The 15,835-nt window shown below is 39.2% G+C and overlaps 1 protein-coding gene across 4 annotated transcripts; it reads left to right on the top strand.

The window, feature by feature from the left end:
* Nucleotides 1–2,840: 2,840 nt before the first annotated feature.
* On the top strand, nucleotides 2,841–13,854 carry g3bp2a (G3BP stress granule assembly factor 2a). Of its 4 annotated transcripts, none has more exons than XM_069166861.1 (13): nucleotides 2,842–3,020; nucleotides 4,803–4,921; nucleotides 5,017–5,098; nucleotides 5,755–5,928; nucleotides 6,527–6,617; nucleotides 6,731–6,836; nucleotides 6,948–7,128; nucleotides 7,511–7,612; nucleotides 8,620–8,722; nucleotides 8,809–8,868; nucleotides 9,010–9,141; nucleotides 9,246–9,373; nucleotides 10,509–13,854. In XM_069166861.1, exons 2-13 carry the CDS (start codon nucleotides 4,827–4,829, stop codon nucleotides 10,788–10,790), a joined length of 1,536 nt encoding a protein of 511 aa, XP_069022962.1. In that variant the 5' UTR covers nucleotides 2,842–3,020; nucleotides 4,803–4,826; the 3' UTR covers nucleotides 10,791–13,854. The 4 variants fall into 4 exon arrangements, with proteins under 4 accessions (XP_069022964.1, XP_069022962.1, XP_069022965.1 ...); XM_069166862.1 differs by having other exon boundaries at nucleotides 2,843–3,020; nucleotides 9,246–9,364; XM_069166863.1 differs by lacking the exon at nucleotides 7,511–7,612 and having other exon boundaries at nucleotides 2,841–3,020.
* Nucleotides 13,855–15,835: the final 1,981 nt, after the last annotated feature.

Raw genomic sequence — 15,835 nt, 5'->3', positions numbered from 1 at the left:
CCTACAGTATTTAGAAGAATACAAAGTTACATAACCTCTGTATGTTTGGGTCTGTGGTTGCTATGACAAATAAAGCACTTGGCAAAGCGGTCCTTGCTGAAAAGAAACAGTGGTGGAAGAAGTATTCAGGTCCTTTTACTTTTGTAAAAGTACAAATACCACACTGTAAAAATACTTGACTACATGTAAAAGTCATGGTTCAAAAACTTACTTTAGTAAAGGTAACCTATGTGGGCAAAGTATTATCAGCAAAATGCCAAATAAAAGCACACAACATAGCAATGCTTCCTGTTAGTATTACTATTGTAAATTATGTTATTGTATTAATACTACTAATTAATATCCATTTCAGTGATGCAGTTATTTAAGGTTGTGCCTTTTTAAGGTTTACCTACTTTATGTAGGTACTGTTAGTTTAATCTGCAGTAATGGATTATATTATATATGATTATCATGTTTGTATTGTTTCTTTTCAGTAAGAACCACGTATCTCTAAAAAGTCAACAAGCTCAGAAAAACGATGCATTTCAGTGAATCCAAGTGGGCTTTAAAATAGTTTAAATATAGCTTCCTGCCCACTGCATTAAGACTATACAACAAATCACCTCTGGCCAAATCAATCTCACAACTATAACACCATTGCACTGTTGGTTGTTTCTTTGTTTGTTTAAATCTTTGCACTATTGTTTAGTTAGTTTAATTTAATATTATTCTATTTATATTGTATATAGTGTGCCTTTTTATATTTCATATTTTTTACTCTGTTATTTTTATTGCTTCACCTGTATCTATTAATGCTGCTGTAGTGAAAAAAAATTCCCCTTGTGGGATTAATAAAGTATCTATCTATCTATCTATCTATCTATCTATCTATCTATCTATCTATCTATCTATCTATCTATCTATCTATCTATCTATCTATCTATCTATCTATCTAGCTATCTAGCTATCTAGCTATCTGTCTAGCTATCTATCTAGCTATCTGTCTGTCTGTCTGTCTGTCTAAAAAAATTAAGGAGAATTTTCTCAGCTAATGAAGGAACATCTAAATTGGAGATTGTGGCCCGTGTAATAGACATGGACCATTTATAGGCTGTTTGGCTCTTTGCAAAAAGAAATTGCACACTCTGACTTTGTTGTAAAAACTGTGTGAAAGCAATCGTAGAATGTTGGACAGAATATTGTGGTGAAAAGCTGAACTGAAGTGTCCAGTATTTCAGTTACATCCATGTGCATCATAACAAATTTTAAATAGAAAAAAATGTAACTGTTAATCATCTCCAGGTGTCTGCTTATTCATAATGCTGTTCATATATTTGATAACCTATGGCTATGGCTGTACTATACAATGTAAGACTGATGCTCATAACACTGATCATTTTTAAAGGTGCTTCATATGCCATAGATTACAAGCAATAAACATGTCGTATTAATAAATAGAGAGGAATTATCTAGTTTACATTTTTAAAAAGATTTCAAAATGAAAAAAGCACCCGCCCTGTAAAAAAAAAATATATATATATATATTTCTCAATGTAGTTTTCTATATAAAAGCAAACTTTGTATCCGTACAAGTGAAATTTATGTAATCCCAACCATCCCCCATATTTTTGAAATATTTTATTAAACTCAAAATTCAGTTCAGATTTGTAATTTTTTTTTTTATTTTTTTTTTTAATTTATTTTATTTCACTTTATTAATCCCCGAGGGGAAATTTCTTCGTTACAGCAGGGGGGCTCTCAGGGGGGAGCTGCTGCAACAGGCTGCCACTAGCGCGGCGCCAGGTAACCTGACCTGAGGTGCATGTTACCCACTAGATATTGTAATAATGCTTTTTTGTTTTACCAAAAAGAAAATAATTGTTTCACCAAAGTGCACAAAGCTTGCTTGACCACATGGTGGTGCTTAATGTCCAGATTTGTTACAGCCAATGCACATATGACAAATCATCAGGAAACATGCAACCCAGCTGTTATTTTGTGTACATTTATGTCAAAGCACAATTACTCTGAAACTACATTTTGATGCATAATTAATAAGTCAGTGGGGCTGCAGGTTTTGCTCCATAGCTGACCCCCACTATGACCCCTAATGGAGTAGGGGAACTATTATTATTGGAATGATGCAGAAATTTACCTGTCTAATATGATAGTTAATATACACTGCTATTTACATTTAAAATGACCTCTTTTTTATGATTATCCCTCCACTGGAAAATACTTTCCAGGGACACAGGAACGGGAATGTTGATGCAAAAAAGACTGTAACCTTGAGAAATGTCCACTTGATTTGACTAATATGGACAGATAGAGCCTCATGTTAGCTTCGGATAAACTGAATACATTTTTACTCAAAACACGGTGAGATCAAGAGGTGCATCTCATACCGAAAGCGCATTAGGAATCTCCAGGCAGGATTGGATTTATCATTAACAATGTGCAAAACATGTTTCAGCTTTTGTATAGCTGTAAGGAAAGACTTGGAAAGTTGTGACAATGGTCAAAATCAAAATAACAGATTGAGATATCCTGATTTTTTTTTAGTCTCAAACACGAGTCGAGCTTCAAAAATACTGCATCCAACAATTTCTATGATGCAGCTCACTAGAATCCTCATTTTCTACTCAGATATCTGTACTTTTACTCAAGTCTGACTTCCAGGTGCTTTGTACACCACCGCTTCAACATGTTTAATAGTTTTTGGGATAATGCAACAGAAGAAAGTTTATGGGGGAGTGGTTATTGATCTGACGTCATAATGTATCGGGCCGAGTGTAACCAGCCCATTGGCTGAATCGCCGCGATGGGGGTTCCCTGCCCCAAATTGCAGGGGTAAAACAATAAATCGAACCTATCACTTTAAATCTTCAATCTCTGGTAAAGCAGAGATCATAAACTGTTAGTTAGCGGAGCGTGGGAAATACCACACTATTTCTAATAATTCAGAACACTTTACGACCGGCCACTCTTAGTTATTTATTACAAATAATTCTGTCTACATTAGATAGGTCTTTCATAAGGTAAGTTAGCTGTGAGCCGACCACAAAGCTAACGCGAGCTAGCTTCACGTTAGCCGCATTGTCTCTTCCAAACCAGGACGACTTGATTGGAGCCAGTAATCATTCAAAGTTGTCAACTTAAGTGTGTCGCTAAAGTACAAATAATCCACATTATATATCCGGTTGGACGTTTTTGAGCGTAAACCAGATTTACTCGAATCTGCCTTCCTTTGTTGTCTTCGGGCTAGCGTAAGCTAACAACTCGTCAGTGATGGTTCAGTACAAGTTGGAGAAGAAGTTGATTTATGAAACAAAAAAAAATGGAGGAAGCTTCATGTTGCCTGCGGTTTGAATCGTTTGACCCCGATGGTTGTCGAGTAAAGAAGCCGGTACTGTCGGGTTACGGAGAGCCTCGCTTTTGGCCACGGTGGACGGAGACTCACCGGTTCACCGTCACGTCGTCTTGGACGAGTCGGTCGCGTGAAAGTACAGAAAAGTAACATCTTGTCAGTCGTCCTTTTTTCTTTTCTTTTCTTTCTCCCCCCTCCAGTGTTTACTGATGGCACCAGTTCGTTGTTAAACTATAATGCTCCCACCGAGAGGGGACGAGTGGCCGCCGGTGAAGAAAAAAACGACGCCATAAGTTAGCTCGCTAACTAGCGTGTAGCTGCTCTTCTGTCCGTGACAGCGGTGAAGCTGGTCCACCGTCGTTCATGTCCATCCGGATGTGTGTGTTTTTTTACAGTAATGACGAGTGAACTGACGGCGTTTTATGATATTTCTTGAATCTTTTGCTGTTAATCTCTGAAATGAGCACGCGACAAACGTAGAGAGATGGTAAACATGTTGTGAGCAGAGACGTGAAAGGCCTCAGCAGGCCACTTCTCCACAAAGCGTCGCGCTGATGTGGGAGACGCATGTTTGGATGTTCAGTTTTAACAAGCAGGATTTGATTTGTTTTTTGTGTGTGTGTAAAGTTAGCCTTCTCTGCTCCTTGACTTAAACAGCTGCATCAGGCGTTTCCATTTCTATCCACAGCCGGTTCCCCTCTTTGTCTCATTGGATGAACGTGATGGCGCAGTTGAGTGTTGGCCGGTGTGTTAGCCAGCCAGCTAAACAAGTCAGCTGTCTCGCTTTTGGCACTGAATTGATGGTCGGATGAAACATGGGCCCGACGAGACAAAGAAAGCGAAACGCTCTGTTAATGGGAAACCTCTGCAGTGTAACTCCTGTTCTCGCTGCTCAAACACGTCTATGTTGTTTACCTGAGGCGCATTAAACCTACATGTGCACCATTATGTACTTCCTTAAAATGGGATGACGTAAAGCAATTAATGAGGCGGTCGAACTGACTCCTGACTGAAATTTCCAAGTCGATGTCTCTAAACTCTGCCGCCAAATCTAAAACTAACGCAGCTGAGTACAACACCAAATACTGGCAAATTCAATCCTAACGCGAGTACAAAGGTTTCAGTGTTTGTGTTAGCTGTTTTGCAGAAGTGTTGCTTCAACTGTGCTCTTGAATTGTACAGTTATGAAATGTAGTACAAACTACAGCCTCAGAAAAAAAAAAGCGTTACTGGAAATCTCTCCGAGACATTATTAAGGGAAATATAACATTGTAACTTTGTTGTAGTTTGTGTACTGCTGGCCTGTTGTATTTAACCGTATTATTTTGTCAAGTCTATCTAATAAAACCTCTACCAGATTGTGTACAGATACATGATGGCACATATTCTTAACTGCACTATACTGTATTACAACTAAATCCTGGTCTTTTTTCTTTCTTTTTTTCTGTTTCAGCACTTAATATTGTTTACCAAAGAAATGGTGATGGAGAAGCCAAGTCCCCTGCTTGTAGGGCGGGAGTTTGTGAGGCAGTATTACACACTCTTAAACAAGGCACCGGATTTCCTGCACAGGTAAGTAGAGCAATGTGATGTGGTCACACCCTGTAATGGACAGTAAATCTGTAGGTATTGGTCGTACTTTTGAACCCTCATTGTTTTGCCATTAGGTTTTATGGGAGGAATTCTTCTTATGTTCATGGAGGACTTGACCCGAGTGGGAAGCTGGTAGAAGCGGTGTACGGGCAAGCGGTAGGTGCTATAGCCTAATAATTAAGATTCACAGTAAAAACATTTTCTAGTACATGTCTGATACTAGATGATTCATTAGTGATCATTTTAGGCATTATTTTAATAAGATTGAACACATGGTACAAATTAAATCACTGGCAGCCTCGAGTAAAGCATTGTAGGAGGGAACATTGCTGACATAATAGTCAATTAAGTAATTGTTTTGAACAGTTTTTCAGTGACAATTAAAAATTCTGTTGCTGGATTTCTTTTCCTTTTCTAATTGACAGACAGACAGACAGATAGATAGATGCACATGAAAGAAAACCACAGACTGGCTAAACTCACCTCATTGCCAACCACCAAATTTGTAATTCAATCATGTTTAAGAATCTTTAGATAAGTGGGATTCAGATTTGATGAGACAGGAAAAAGTCTGTCTATTATCCTAATTGTAACATAGCAATAAAAGTTTGCTGAAAACACTTGTGAACTTTTCAAGACCTGTTGGGACTTATAGGATCGAGTGAACAGTAACATGAGTGATTGTCGTTGTAAATAATTGAATGTCAGCAAATTGTTTCTAAATAACAGGAAACACTTTTTAGAATGTTTGTTGATTTATACATTTTTTTGATTTAATTGTCCTCTCATTGTTTTTTCTCCACATTTCTTAGGAAATCCACAAGAAGGTCATGTCTCTGCAGTTCAGTGAATGCCACACAAAGATCAGGCATGTGGATGCCCATGCCACGCTGAGTGATGGAGTGGTGGTGCAAGTCCTGGGGGAACTGTCGAACAATGGCCAGCCTATGAGGAAATTTATGCAAACTTTTGTCCTGGCTCCAGAGGTGAGTAGTACTTTTGAGTAGCATTCGCCGGTATCAAGGTAGAATAATACCATTAACAGTAACAAAGAATTGTTTTGTTAGATTCACAGCCTAATTATAAACTCCAAATTAAAATTCTGGATTGGCTCAAATGGAGCTTGTAACAAGATAAGTTGCTGTTGCAGTGATTTTCATAGTGGAGGGTGTAGTCACATTTACCTAATCAAATGGCTGAGAACAGTTAACCTGTGCTGGAAAAGTGTGTTTTTCCACCACATGCACAGCAAGGTAAAGTGGTTTACTGAAACTACTACCAAACAAAGCCCTGCTAATTGTATTTCCTGTAATTTCTTCATAATAAAAGCATCTTGTCAGTTTGCCATCGGAAATGTAATGTAAAACAGCAACAGTATGATGCAAGGCTGTAGTGGAAGTGTATGCCATCATTACTTGGTTTGGCGTGATGTGGATAAATAGGACGAACCTGGACTAATGAAAAAACCCTGAATCAAAGACTCTGTAACAAAATAGAAGATCATTTGAAAATGTACTAGTTTAACAATCTTGATCATGATGACGGGGTTGAGATGTATTCTGTTTCCATGACGCATGTTTTTAGGGTTCGGTGGCCAACAAGTTCTATGTCCACAATGACATCTTCCGTTATGAGGACGAGGTTTTTGGAGACTCTGAAGCTGAGCTTGATGAGGGTATGATATCCTATCCAGACCATGTTTTTTTATTGCTTACTTTTAATCTATGGTCTCTTGCTTTAATGTGAGGATGTTCATTTATTTGTTCTCTCTCTCTCTCTCTCACTTAGAATCAGAGGAGGAAGTTGAAGAGGAGCCAGAAGAGAGGCAGCAGTCCCCTGAGCCACTTCAAGAGAGCCCCAACAGCACCACCTATTACGAACCTCACCCTGTCATGTATGTCAAAGTTTATCATAACCCTGAACAATTAAGTCTAGCATGAAAGCTTTAGCCATTTCAGCTTATTATATTTATGAAGTGACTTCATCTCTGATTTGTGCTGTGCAGCAATGGCGTAGAGGAGCCCATGGAGGAACCCGCTCCAGAACCAGAGCCAGAGCCTGAATCAGAGCCCAAAGTAGAGGAGATAAAGCCTGAAGTAGATGAGAAGGTTCTGGAAGAAATGGAGGAAAAAGCTCCCTCACCGGTCCCTGTGGAGTCTCCACCAAACACCCAGGAGCCACCAAAGGTGAGGCTGATGTGTTTTTAGATGGTTGACTTCTAAGTGGTTTTATTCAGTTAAAGTACAAGTCTGAGTTCATTGAATCTAAAGTGCATCATTAGCTCTCCTTAACCTCTGTACTCTGTTCGACTACAGTAAACTCAACACAAGCAAAGTCAATGGTTTATATACAATTAAAACCCTTTTGGCCGGAAGGTTTCATTTGATTTCAAATGTATTAAGAAGAAAATTTGTTCATCTTATGATGCGTAGAAAAGTTTTACATTTCCAAATCCAACAGAGATTCCTGTAATGGCAGTAACATGCTTTGTCCACAGTTACAATGACTGATATCACAGTATTGTGGCTCAACGTTGTCAGTACAGCGCTAATGATGCATTCCTCACAGACTTTCTCCTGGGCATTGGTGACCAGTAAAAACCTGCCTCCTACTGGCACAGTCACTTCCTCTGGAATCTCACCCCATGTTGTTAAAGCTCCAAGCTCACAGGTAAATCACCACGCCTAGTTATGACATTTGTATGATTAAAAACTAAAGTGGTAGTCTCATAAAATTAACTTTTAGAAATCAGCCACTATACAGGCATCTGCCATGATGTTTGTTTCAAAGATGAACTCACATTGAAATAGTGGTGAAGAGCAGCAATAGATGGTTATTTAGTAACCTCTAATGTGCAATAATTAGATTTTCACTTTTCAGACAGCACAGTAAAAAAAAACCTAGAAAAAAGATTGTTGTTACCATGCACCGAGTATTCTGAAAGAGATTGTGCTAATCTCAGTGCCATGTTCATTGTGCTCATGAATTGAGACAAGAAAACCCCAGAATTTTTGAGTTTTGATAGATGACCGTACAGCACTGTAGTTAGGATATGACTATATAAGCATGACTCGCTGTAAGAGTGATATAGACAAAATCCTAAATCACCTACGTGTAGTTTTACATTTGCCAATCAGTGCACATCTAAATATAGTGAATTTTCAAAAAAAGTAATTGGTCAAAGTACTTTATGAATGTAGTAACCAGACGTGTGTAGCTGATAGAATTAAATGTGTGACTTAACAAGGTCCTTAACCACATTTAAAAATATATATATATATATATATAAATGAGTTGGTGTTTTTGGTAACTCAAACCAATGCAAAGCAGAGGCCGTTTGTAGTAACATGTACTGTAGTTCAAATTGTTCAAAATTTTAACAGCTACATGAACAAAAAGGAGGAAAAAAGCTGAGGAAACTCATTCTTCTTATCAAACCCTGAAGCTACTGATAAATGGTACTAACCAGTATGTGACACAAATACTTCATGATAAAATAAAAAATTGTCCTGCAAAGATCACGATGACCAAAAAACATTAAATGAAGCGTCAAACAATACAGCAAAAATATGCAAGCATAATCAGCTCAGCTGGACTGACTTGATCTTGCATAAAGCAACGAGGAAAGTGATGGAATTCATTTCCTCTTTTTCTTGTGACATCTCTCCCTCCTATAGCCCAGAGTGGATGCCAAGCCAGAGACACAGACGGCACCTCTTCGCCCCAGAGACCAGCGTACTCGTGACAGACCGACCTTCACTCAGCGGGGTCCCAGACCAGGTAAAGCTCTCAATAATCCTCACCAGATTTAGGCTTCTTCACTTTTTCATCTATTTTTACAATCTGCACGTCTCTGTCACTGTTAGATGGTGTTTCATCTTCGGAGTCACAAACGGGGAAACCGCACTTGAGTTTTGTTAACAAAGGTGAAGGTTTAAATCACATTTCATAATTTTTTTTTTTTTTTGATTTCTTAATGAAAATCTTGCCCAGTTGTTTTTGATTCAGAAGACGTGGTGCTGATCTCATGTGGGATTTGTTTTCCTGCCTGTCGTTCGGACCTGCAGGGGGCCGGGGAGATGCTGAATCTGGTGACATGGACAGCAGGCGGATCGTCCGGTACCCTGACAGCCACCAGCTTTTTGTTGGCAACCTCCCACATGACATTGATGAGAGCGAGCTCAAAGAGTTCTTCATGAGTATGTTTTTCAGAAAGCAACATTTTGTCAGGACATGTTCAATATCCTGTTAAAGTCATCCAAAACCTGTTTGTGATTCATTTTTTTGTTCTTTTCTCTTTCAGCGTATGGAAATGTGGTGGAACTGCGGATCAACACCAAGGGTGTTGGTGGAAAGCTGCCCAACTTTGGATTTGTGGTCTTTGACGACTCTGATCCTGTCCAAAGAATCCTGGGGGCCAAGGTAGAAGGGGCATGTATTCATATTTCATTACCCACTTTCATTTGTTTGGTGACACATTCTTACACTTAATTTGACGCTTTATTTCAATTCCCTGCTCAGTTTGGAATAACTCCCAAGGGACCTGAAATGCGTTGTCCTTTTATAATAAATATATTTGCATGGCTTGAGCTTGTAAGTGTAGAAAAACAAGAGGAGATTATGCTGCACCATGCTTTTTGCAGCTTAAATCTTCAGTATTTCTTTCCAAATCAGTAGAATTTACATATTTAATTTGATCAGCACAGCAAAAATTGAGATAGTTTAGTTTTGCCACAGCGCAACCACCCTGGAGTTATGAAAATACCCTGGGAATATGACTATTTGAGGTTAATGAGGATGCTTTGTTTTGTCTCAATCGCAGATAAAACTGTTTTGACAGAAATGTTCTGCTAAAAAACAGCCTGTTTATATGCAATATCTCCACCCAAAGAAGCAGGAGGCGCTCTGGCAATCTTCAGCAGAGCTTCGTATTTACCAACATCTCAAGTAGCTGCTCCATAAAAACGGTTTGAATTGTGAACCTGGAATAGTTTGAGGGACAACAGGTTAATACAGTGATGCTCTAATAGGCTCCAGATCAACAACAGCCATATGTAAAAACAATGCAAGATGCTGCTTTGATTGGGCGTATTGCTTCAGGTACCCATGAGGCAATGAATTGCAATTCAGGAAGTCCTGTTAATATTTGGACACAATTTCAAACATCTCCAAAGCTTTAAAGAAAGCCGTTCTATCTGTTCCTGCTGCGAAGAAATCCACGAGCAGCTTCCACGTGTCCGTCTCTAACGGAGTCCTGCCGCACGACGCTACATTGCAGCAAAAGTTAAACAAGGTTCAACTTTTTTTTTTTTTTTGCCAGAGTCCCCCGCGCGGGCACAGCAACACGGGGTTGGTGTCGGCTGTGTTGTTTCACACGTAGCTGCTGCCAGTCTGAATGCAGGGTCAGAGGTTAAACACAGAACTCGGCAGGACAGAGATACCAAGCAATGCTGGTGACGGGTTTGGGACCGACCAGCTTGTGTGCGCAAGCCATTGAATAATGTGGGTGGTGACACAAATATTAAGCGGTCCTCTTCCTGTCTTGACCTCGCCGTTCTCTCTGCAGCCCATCATGTTTCGAGGCGAGGTGCGTCTGAATGTAGAGGAGAAGAAGACGAGGGCAGTGCGCGAACGCGAGACCCGCGGCGGAGGAGATGAACGTCGGGACATGAGGCGCAACGACCGGGGTCCCGGGGGTTCGCGAGGCATCGTGGGAAGCGGAATGATGCGCGAACGTGACGGGAGGGGACCACCACCTCGAGGTGGTATGGCCCCCAAACCTGGCATGGGCTCTGGAAGAGGTTCTGGTGGCCAGGGGGAGGGCCGCTTCACGACCCAGCGCCGCTGAGAAGAGCTCCACCTGCAGCGTGGAAATAGTACCGTGTTCTTCATCTTCAGCCGTTCTCGTTAACGAAAAGAAATCTTCATGTATAAAAGTATATATTTGTTTTTTGTTTTATATTTTATTTTTTTGTTCCCTCTTTGCTTTGGAATGTGACAGCCTGTCAACCATTTGTTTGTGAAATAGACAGAACAGAATAAGCAAACAAAAAAAAATGTCGCTTATTAGTTGTGAGCTGAGCATCCTTTTCGGGTATCTCAAGAATTCACAAACTTTAATTTGTAAATTTGTGAAAAAAGGCAAACCAACCCGGAGTAATTTGCCACATTAGGAGGGACTGATGAGACTTTTAACTACAATAATACAGCCCATCATTTGGAAAAGAGATTATATGCCTTGACTTAACTGAGGCGCTGCTTCACGAAATCCCTCTATTGCACATTTTATATGGTAGTTTTCTGCCCGTTATTGTTGGAGAAGAGTGAGATGCAAAATTTGTGCAGTTTCAGGGGAAAAGCTTGCTTTTTACTTTTTTCCTTTTTGAGAGACCACTGCTTCAAAAAAAAAAATTGCATAATGCATTCATCGGTATGCACTAATGGGTACTTTTTGTCATGTTACATTGACATCCAAGCTCGGAACGCAGCTGGAGAGACCTGTTGTGTCTCAAAGCGATACGACATACCGGGGCAGACCTCCCTCACAGCCCGTCTGCTGTGACCAATGTACTTTTCACACTTTTGACCCAAAAACTGCGCTTCAATTACTGCTGGATGGACAAGATGACGAGCAAATCTACACAATACTTTTCCTCGCTTATTAATCCAATAAAAAAAGAAAAGCTCAAATCCTGGACTTTCATCAAATGAGTGGGGGGACAAAGGATAAACAAGAAACAAAGTTGAACAATAGAAGTGTGGTAATAATGGCGGCTCGCTCTGTTTTTCTTTTAATTCCAAGTTGTTTTTTTTCCTTCTTTTTTTTTTTTTCTTTCTTTTTTTTTTTCCTGCCAGCTTGACTGCGAAACCGGGATGGGTGACACCTCCTGCCCTCTTCCCTCCCTTCCTGTCTTACGTGCAGCGTAACAGAATAAATGTACAGCAAAAATCATAGTTTACTGTATGTTTTGCTTTTCTGTGTATATTTTCATTTCTCTCTTGACTTGATAAAAGCATGATGGTGCCTTCTCTTTCACCTTTTCCAGTCTTACTAAAGTGTAAAGCGGTTCGGGGCTTGCTGCCTCCTCGTTCACGGAGCTGCTCGTTTTGAACTCTTGTCTGCTGGGAGCAGATTTAAAAAAAAAAAAAAAAAAAAAAAAAAAATACTTGCAGTATTCATAAGATTTGTTTTTCAGGTGCATATTTCATTTTTTCCATACTGTTTTACTACCTAAGATGATCTGCTGTGAGTTTTGTACATTTGTGTTGTACTTGTGTCTGTTCCTGGGTTTTGTAGAGACAATAGGTGCCTCGAATTCTCTTTGATGTTAAATGGTGACGAGGCGCACCTGAAGAACTTCTCCCAACGAAAATGGTACATTAAAGATGGTGACGGTGAAATGTTTGGTCCTTGGTTTAACAAGTCATAGCTCTACACAACCATGGGTTCAGTGAAGATTGAAGGTTTTGGAAAGCGTGACTGTCTCTCGGTATGATTTCAGACACTGTTGATCCTTACTTTGAGTCGGACCATCGTTTTTCGTGACTCATGGCAGCACTCGGGTTAATCTCTGGGCTCACAAATTGTCAGACTGTTGTTTTTCTCAGCAACACTTTTGTAAGGATCTGTGTGGGTAGGCTGGCTACAGCTCAAGCCTACAAACAAGAAAATAATTGTGCTCACTTTTCTAGCGTTAATGCATTTGTATTTTCATATGCTGATTATTCACTGTGCTTATTCAGTTATTTTTTTTTTCCATTCAAGGCAAGTCTAATCTAAATGCCATACCATTCTGCTCCTTGTCGTCGACTAGCATCTTTTGTTTTTACCACTCGGTAGGGAGGGAAGACCTTTTTGTTTCAGCTGGAAGGAAAACATGACAAATTTAGATGTTCGCTTTTGTTTTTGTTATTATTTTGTTATTATCTTGCACTGAAATGGGAAGTAAAATGACGATGTAGCATTTTTCTGGGCAAATATACTGAGGTCTTCCTTGTCTGGTGGTATTGCACTATTTCCAACATTTCTGGGACAATCTAGAACACAGCCTCTCAAAATTTCTCATCTGGCAAAGAAATAGAAACTAGTAGTGCTCATCTTGTTATCGGTGTGAAATAATATCTGCGCTCCCTCACAGTTCAAACAAGATGTGATGTACAGACATGGCACATTTAAGGTAGATTTTCACAGTAATGTTTGGCTACTGGCCCTTGCGGTTGAGATTAAATCAAATGTGCGAATAGATGTTGAACAGATTTTAATTTACTATGAGCTTTTGACCTGATATTACAGAAATATTACAGTTCTTTGGTCGTTGAGTGTATTAACGGTTCTCACGGGTGCCTCCACCCCACCAAATGTTTATTTGTCAGGTAATTGCTTAACATGGGCACTCGACTGCAATCGTACTTTTTACAGCAATGGTCAATGAAGAGAGTGGTGAAGAAGAGCCATCATGCTTTCAGACCAATCTAGTGCTTTTACATGTCAGTGGTGGTAAAATGTTTGAGCATAGAGATTTACGGTTGGATAATTCTCCTTTTTTCACCAAGGTCTTCGACAACTCATCCCTTTCCAAACTTCAAAGGATTCTCAAAAGAAAAAAAAAAAAAAAGCTGTAAATTTGTTTTTTCCTGTGGTTAAAAATGCAATTAGTGGATCCTCATTGTGAATCATTCCAGTCCTTTTTTTGAATGGAAATAGAAGTATCTTCTTGGCTTTAGCAGGTGTGGTAAACATTTGGCTGCCATCTTTAATTTTTACTGTGTTTACCCTTTACTTGTTGCTAGTACAAAACTGTTGCAGCTGGAGAATCTTTTTTGGTTTTTAGTTTAGATTTTTTTTTTTTTTTTCTTTTCTTTCCATTTTGAATGTGTTGGACTTAACATACAATAAACTACTGATAACAGCATGGCTCATGCCGTTTGTCATGTTTACAGGTAAATTCCTTAAGAGATTATGTAAATATTGTTGCACGTTGAGCCTATAAGCACAAACACAGGGAGAAAATAAAACATTTTTTTTACAGGCTTGTGGAGAAAAGTAGAAAAACTCCTGACTGTGGTGCCTGTCTCAGCGTGAAACATTGAAGATGTTTGTTTTTAATTCAGATATTCTGCTCTTCTAAAGACATGTTTGGTTGTAGCTGGAGTTTCATTTTGCAAGGTGAAAATTATTCAGGGTATCTGCAGATCCAGAAATATTTTAAAAGCATTAAATTCACTTTGCTTTAAAACTCCCCTTAAAAAGTGTTAGAAATTCCTGTCTGTTTACCAAAGGTCTTGAATAGTTTTTCTCTCTGTGAGCTGCCAGGAGGCATTATACATCTGTAAACCATGTGAGACTGGTGTGACAGCAAGCCACAGTTGTTAAAAAGCTGAAGAGTCAGTTTTGGCTAAATCTTTTAAATTCGTTTTTTTTTTAACATTGCTTAATTCATCCATCTGTTTTCTGCAGCTCATCTGTGTCCATGTCACAATAATTGATTAACTCCAGTATGAGAAAGTATTTTCATATACACCAGCTGAGAAGTACAGAAACGATACTGTAGGTCAAACCTCGTCGATACCTGAACTGGGTGTGAAATGCTGGAGGGCTTTTCATTTGAGACATATACAGGAAGTCACAGCTTTTCCCTGACCAGTAGTGTCGCTTCATTAGTCGTAAGGTATTTGGCTGACCAATGTGCTACTTTATCACACTGTTACTCCAATAGTGACAGACATCTGTGTTTACAGATTGTGGTCCAACCAAAGAAGTGAAACTGGTGGGGAAAAAAAGGAAATTAAACAAATTTAAAAGAACGGTAAAATAAAATACAGAAATTAGATTAAAAAAAGATTTGGCATCTCTTTACCAAAGAGATGTATATCATGGGAACAAGCAGAGTCTATTTGAAAAGCATTTGAAGAATTTAGACTCAGCATTTCTAAAATCCTGGCTGCTGACCTGTTACTGTGAGAAAAATCTCAGTAACAAAGGTACCACCGGCCTATAAACAACAGTGGCCTGTGTTATATGAGTCTCTCACTCAGATGATTTTGCATTTGTCACTTTGTTTGCTGCCATGAGGAGCTGCAGGAATACAAGATGTACTGCTATTATGTCTTGTAATTCTATAATAATATTAACTGCATATGAATGCAGAGCTGTATACGCAGGATTCAATGTCAACCCAAGTCCCTCCTCCAGCACAACCAGATACCCAAAACAAGGAATGAAAATACGTCAGACAATCTTTTTTCTTTCTTTTTTTTGCAAATTGTCATTTTTGACAGCTCACGGTGAAAATAGACTGCAATCTGCAGGCTTCATTTGTCACTGTTAGATTTGAATGCTGTTTAAAACCCGTTCAGAAGACACTCCCCCCAAATCTCAGAAAACTGAGAAGATGTGACCTTAGCAAGCTACATCCCTAGCTTTCTGCTGATTAGAGATAAAAAAAAATAAATAATAAAAAAAAATGGCCCTGTTGTTGATAAGAATAGTTTTCTAAGTTTTTGGTCTCCTTGAATTGAAATATAACAGCCGCATTAATAGAAAAAAATCCACGTGTTTTAGTGACTTTCTTTTGGTAACTGGGGCAGTGGGTGGTGTTGGGGGACTGCAGCCCTACATGGCGCTCGGTTTTTAATGTCATCTGAATAAATGTGCAGATTACTTGACGGCAAAAAAGTCCCACGTTTCCTGTGTTGAAATTGGTCTGCAGTAATCTGATCAATTGTAACTTTATTGGGAGATAGGGATGTACAATGTTAGCTGACATGAAGGCCTTCTCCATCTGTGTGAATGGTATCTTTCCAGGTCTTCGTGGTGGAGTTGATGTTGTCCTTGTGGATACACATTCTTCATATTTACAATTTATATCTGATATTGTCACCCTGGTTTTCCAT

This window comes from Embiotoca jacksoni, unplaced genomic scaffold, assembly GCF_022577435.1.
Source record: "Embiotoca jacksoni isolate LCO1_2020_lvr unplaced genomic scaffold, fEmbJac1.0.p SCAF_4, whole genome shotgun sequence".
NCBI lineage: Eukaryota > Metazoa > Chordata > Actinopteri > Embiotocidae > Embiotoca > Embiotoca jacksoni.
The sequence above is the reverse complement of the archived record's forward strand: the minus strand, read 5'-3'. Positions and strand labels throughout refer to the sequence as shown.

Excerpts from the sequence above, each read along its gene's own strand:
- g3bp2a (XM_069166861.1), top strand. The coding sequence starts at position 4,827 with ATGGTGATGGAGAAGCCAAGTCCCCTGCTTGTAGGGCGGGAGTTTGTG. Across the intron at positions 7,129-7,510 it reads ACACCCAGGAGCCACCAAAG|ACTTTCTCCTGGGCATTGGT; the intron begins GTGAGGCTGATG and ends CATTCCTCACAG. Across the intron at positions 8,869-9,009 it reads CTTGAGTTTTGTTAACAAAG|GGGGCCGGGGAGATGCTGAA; the intron begins GTGAAGGTTTAA and ends TCGGACCTGCAG.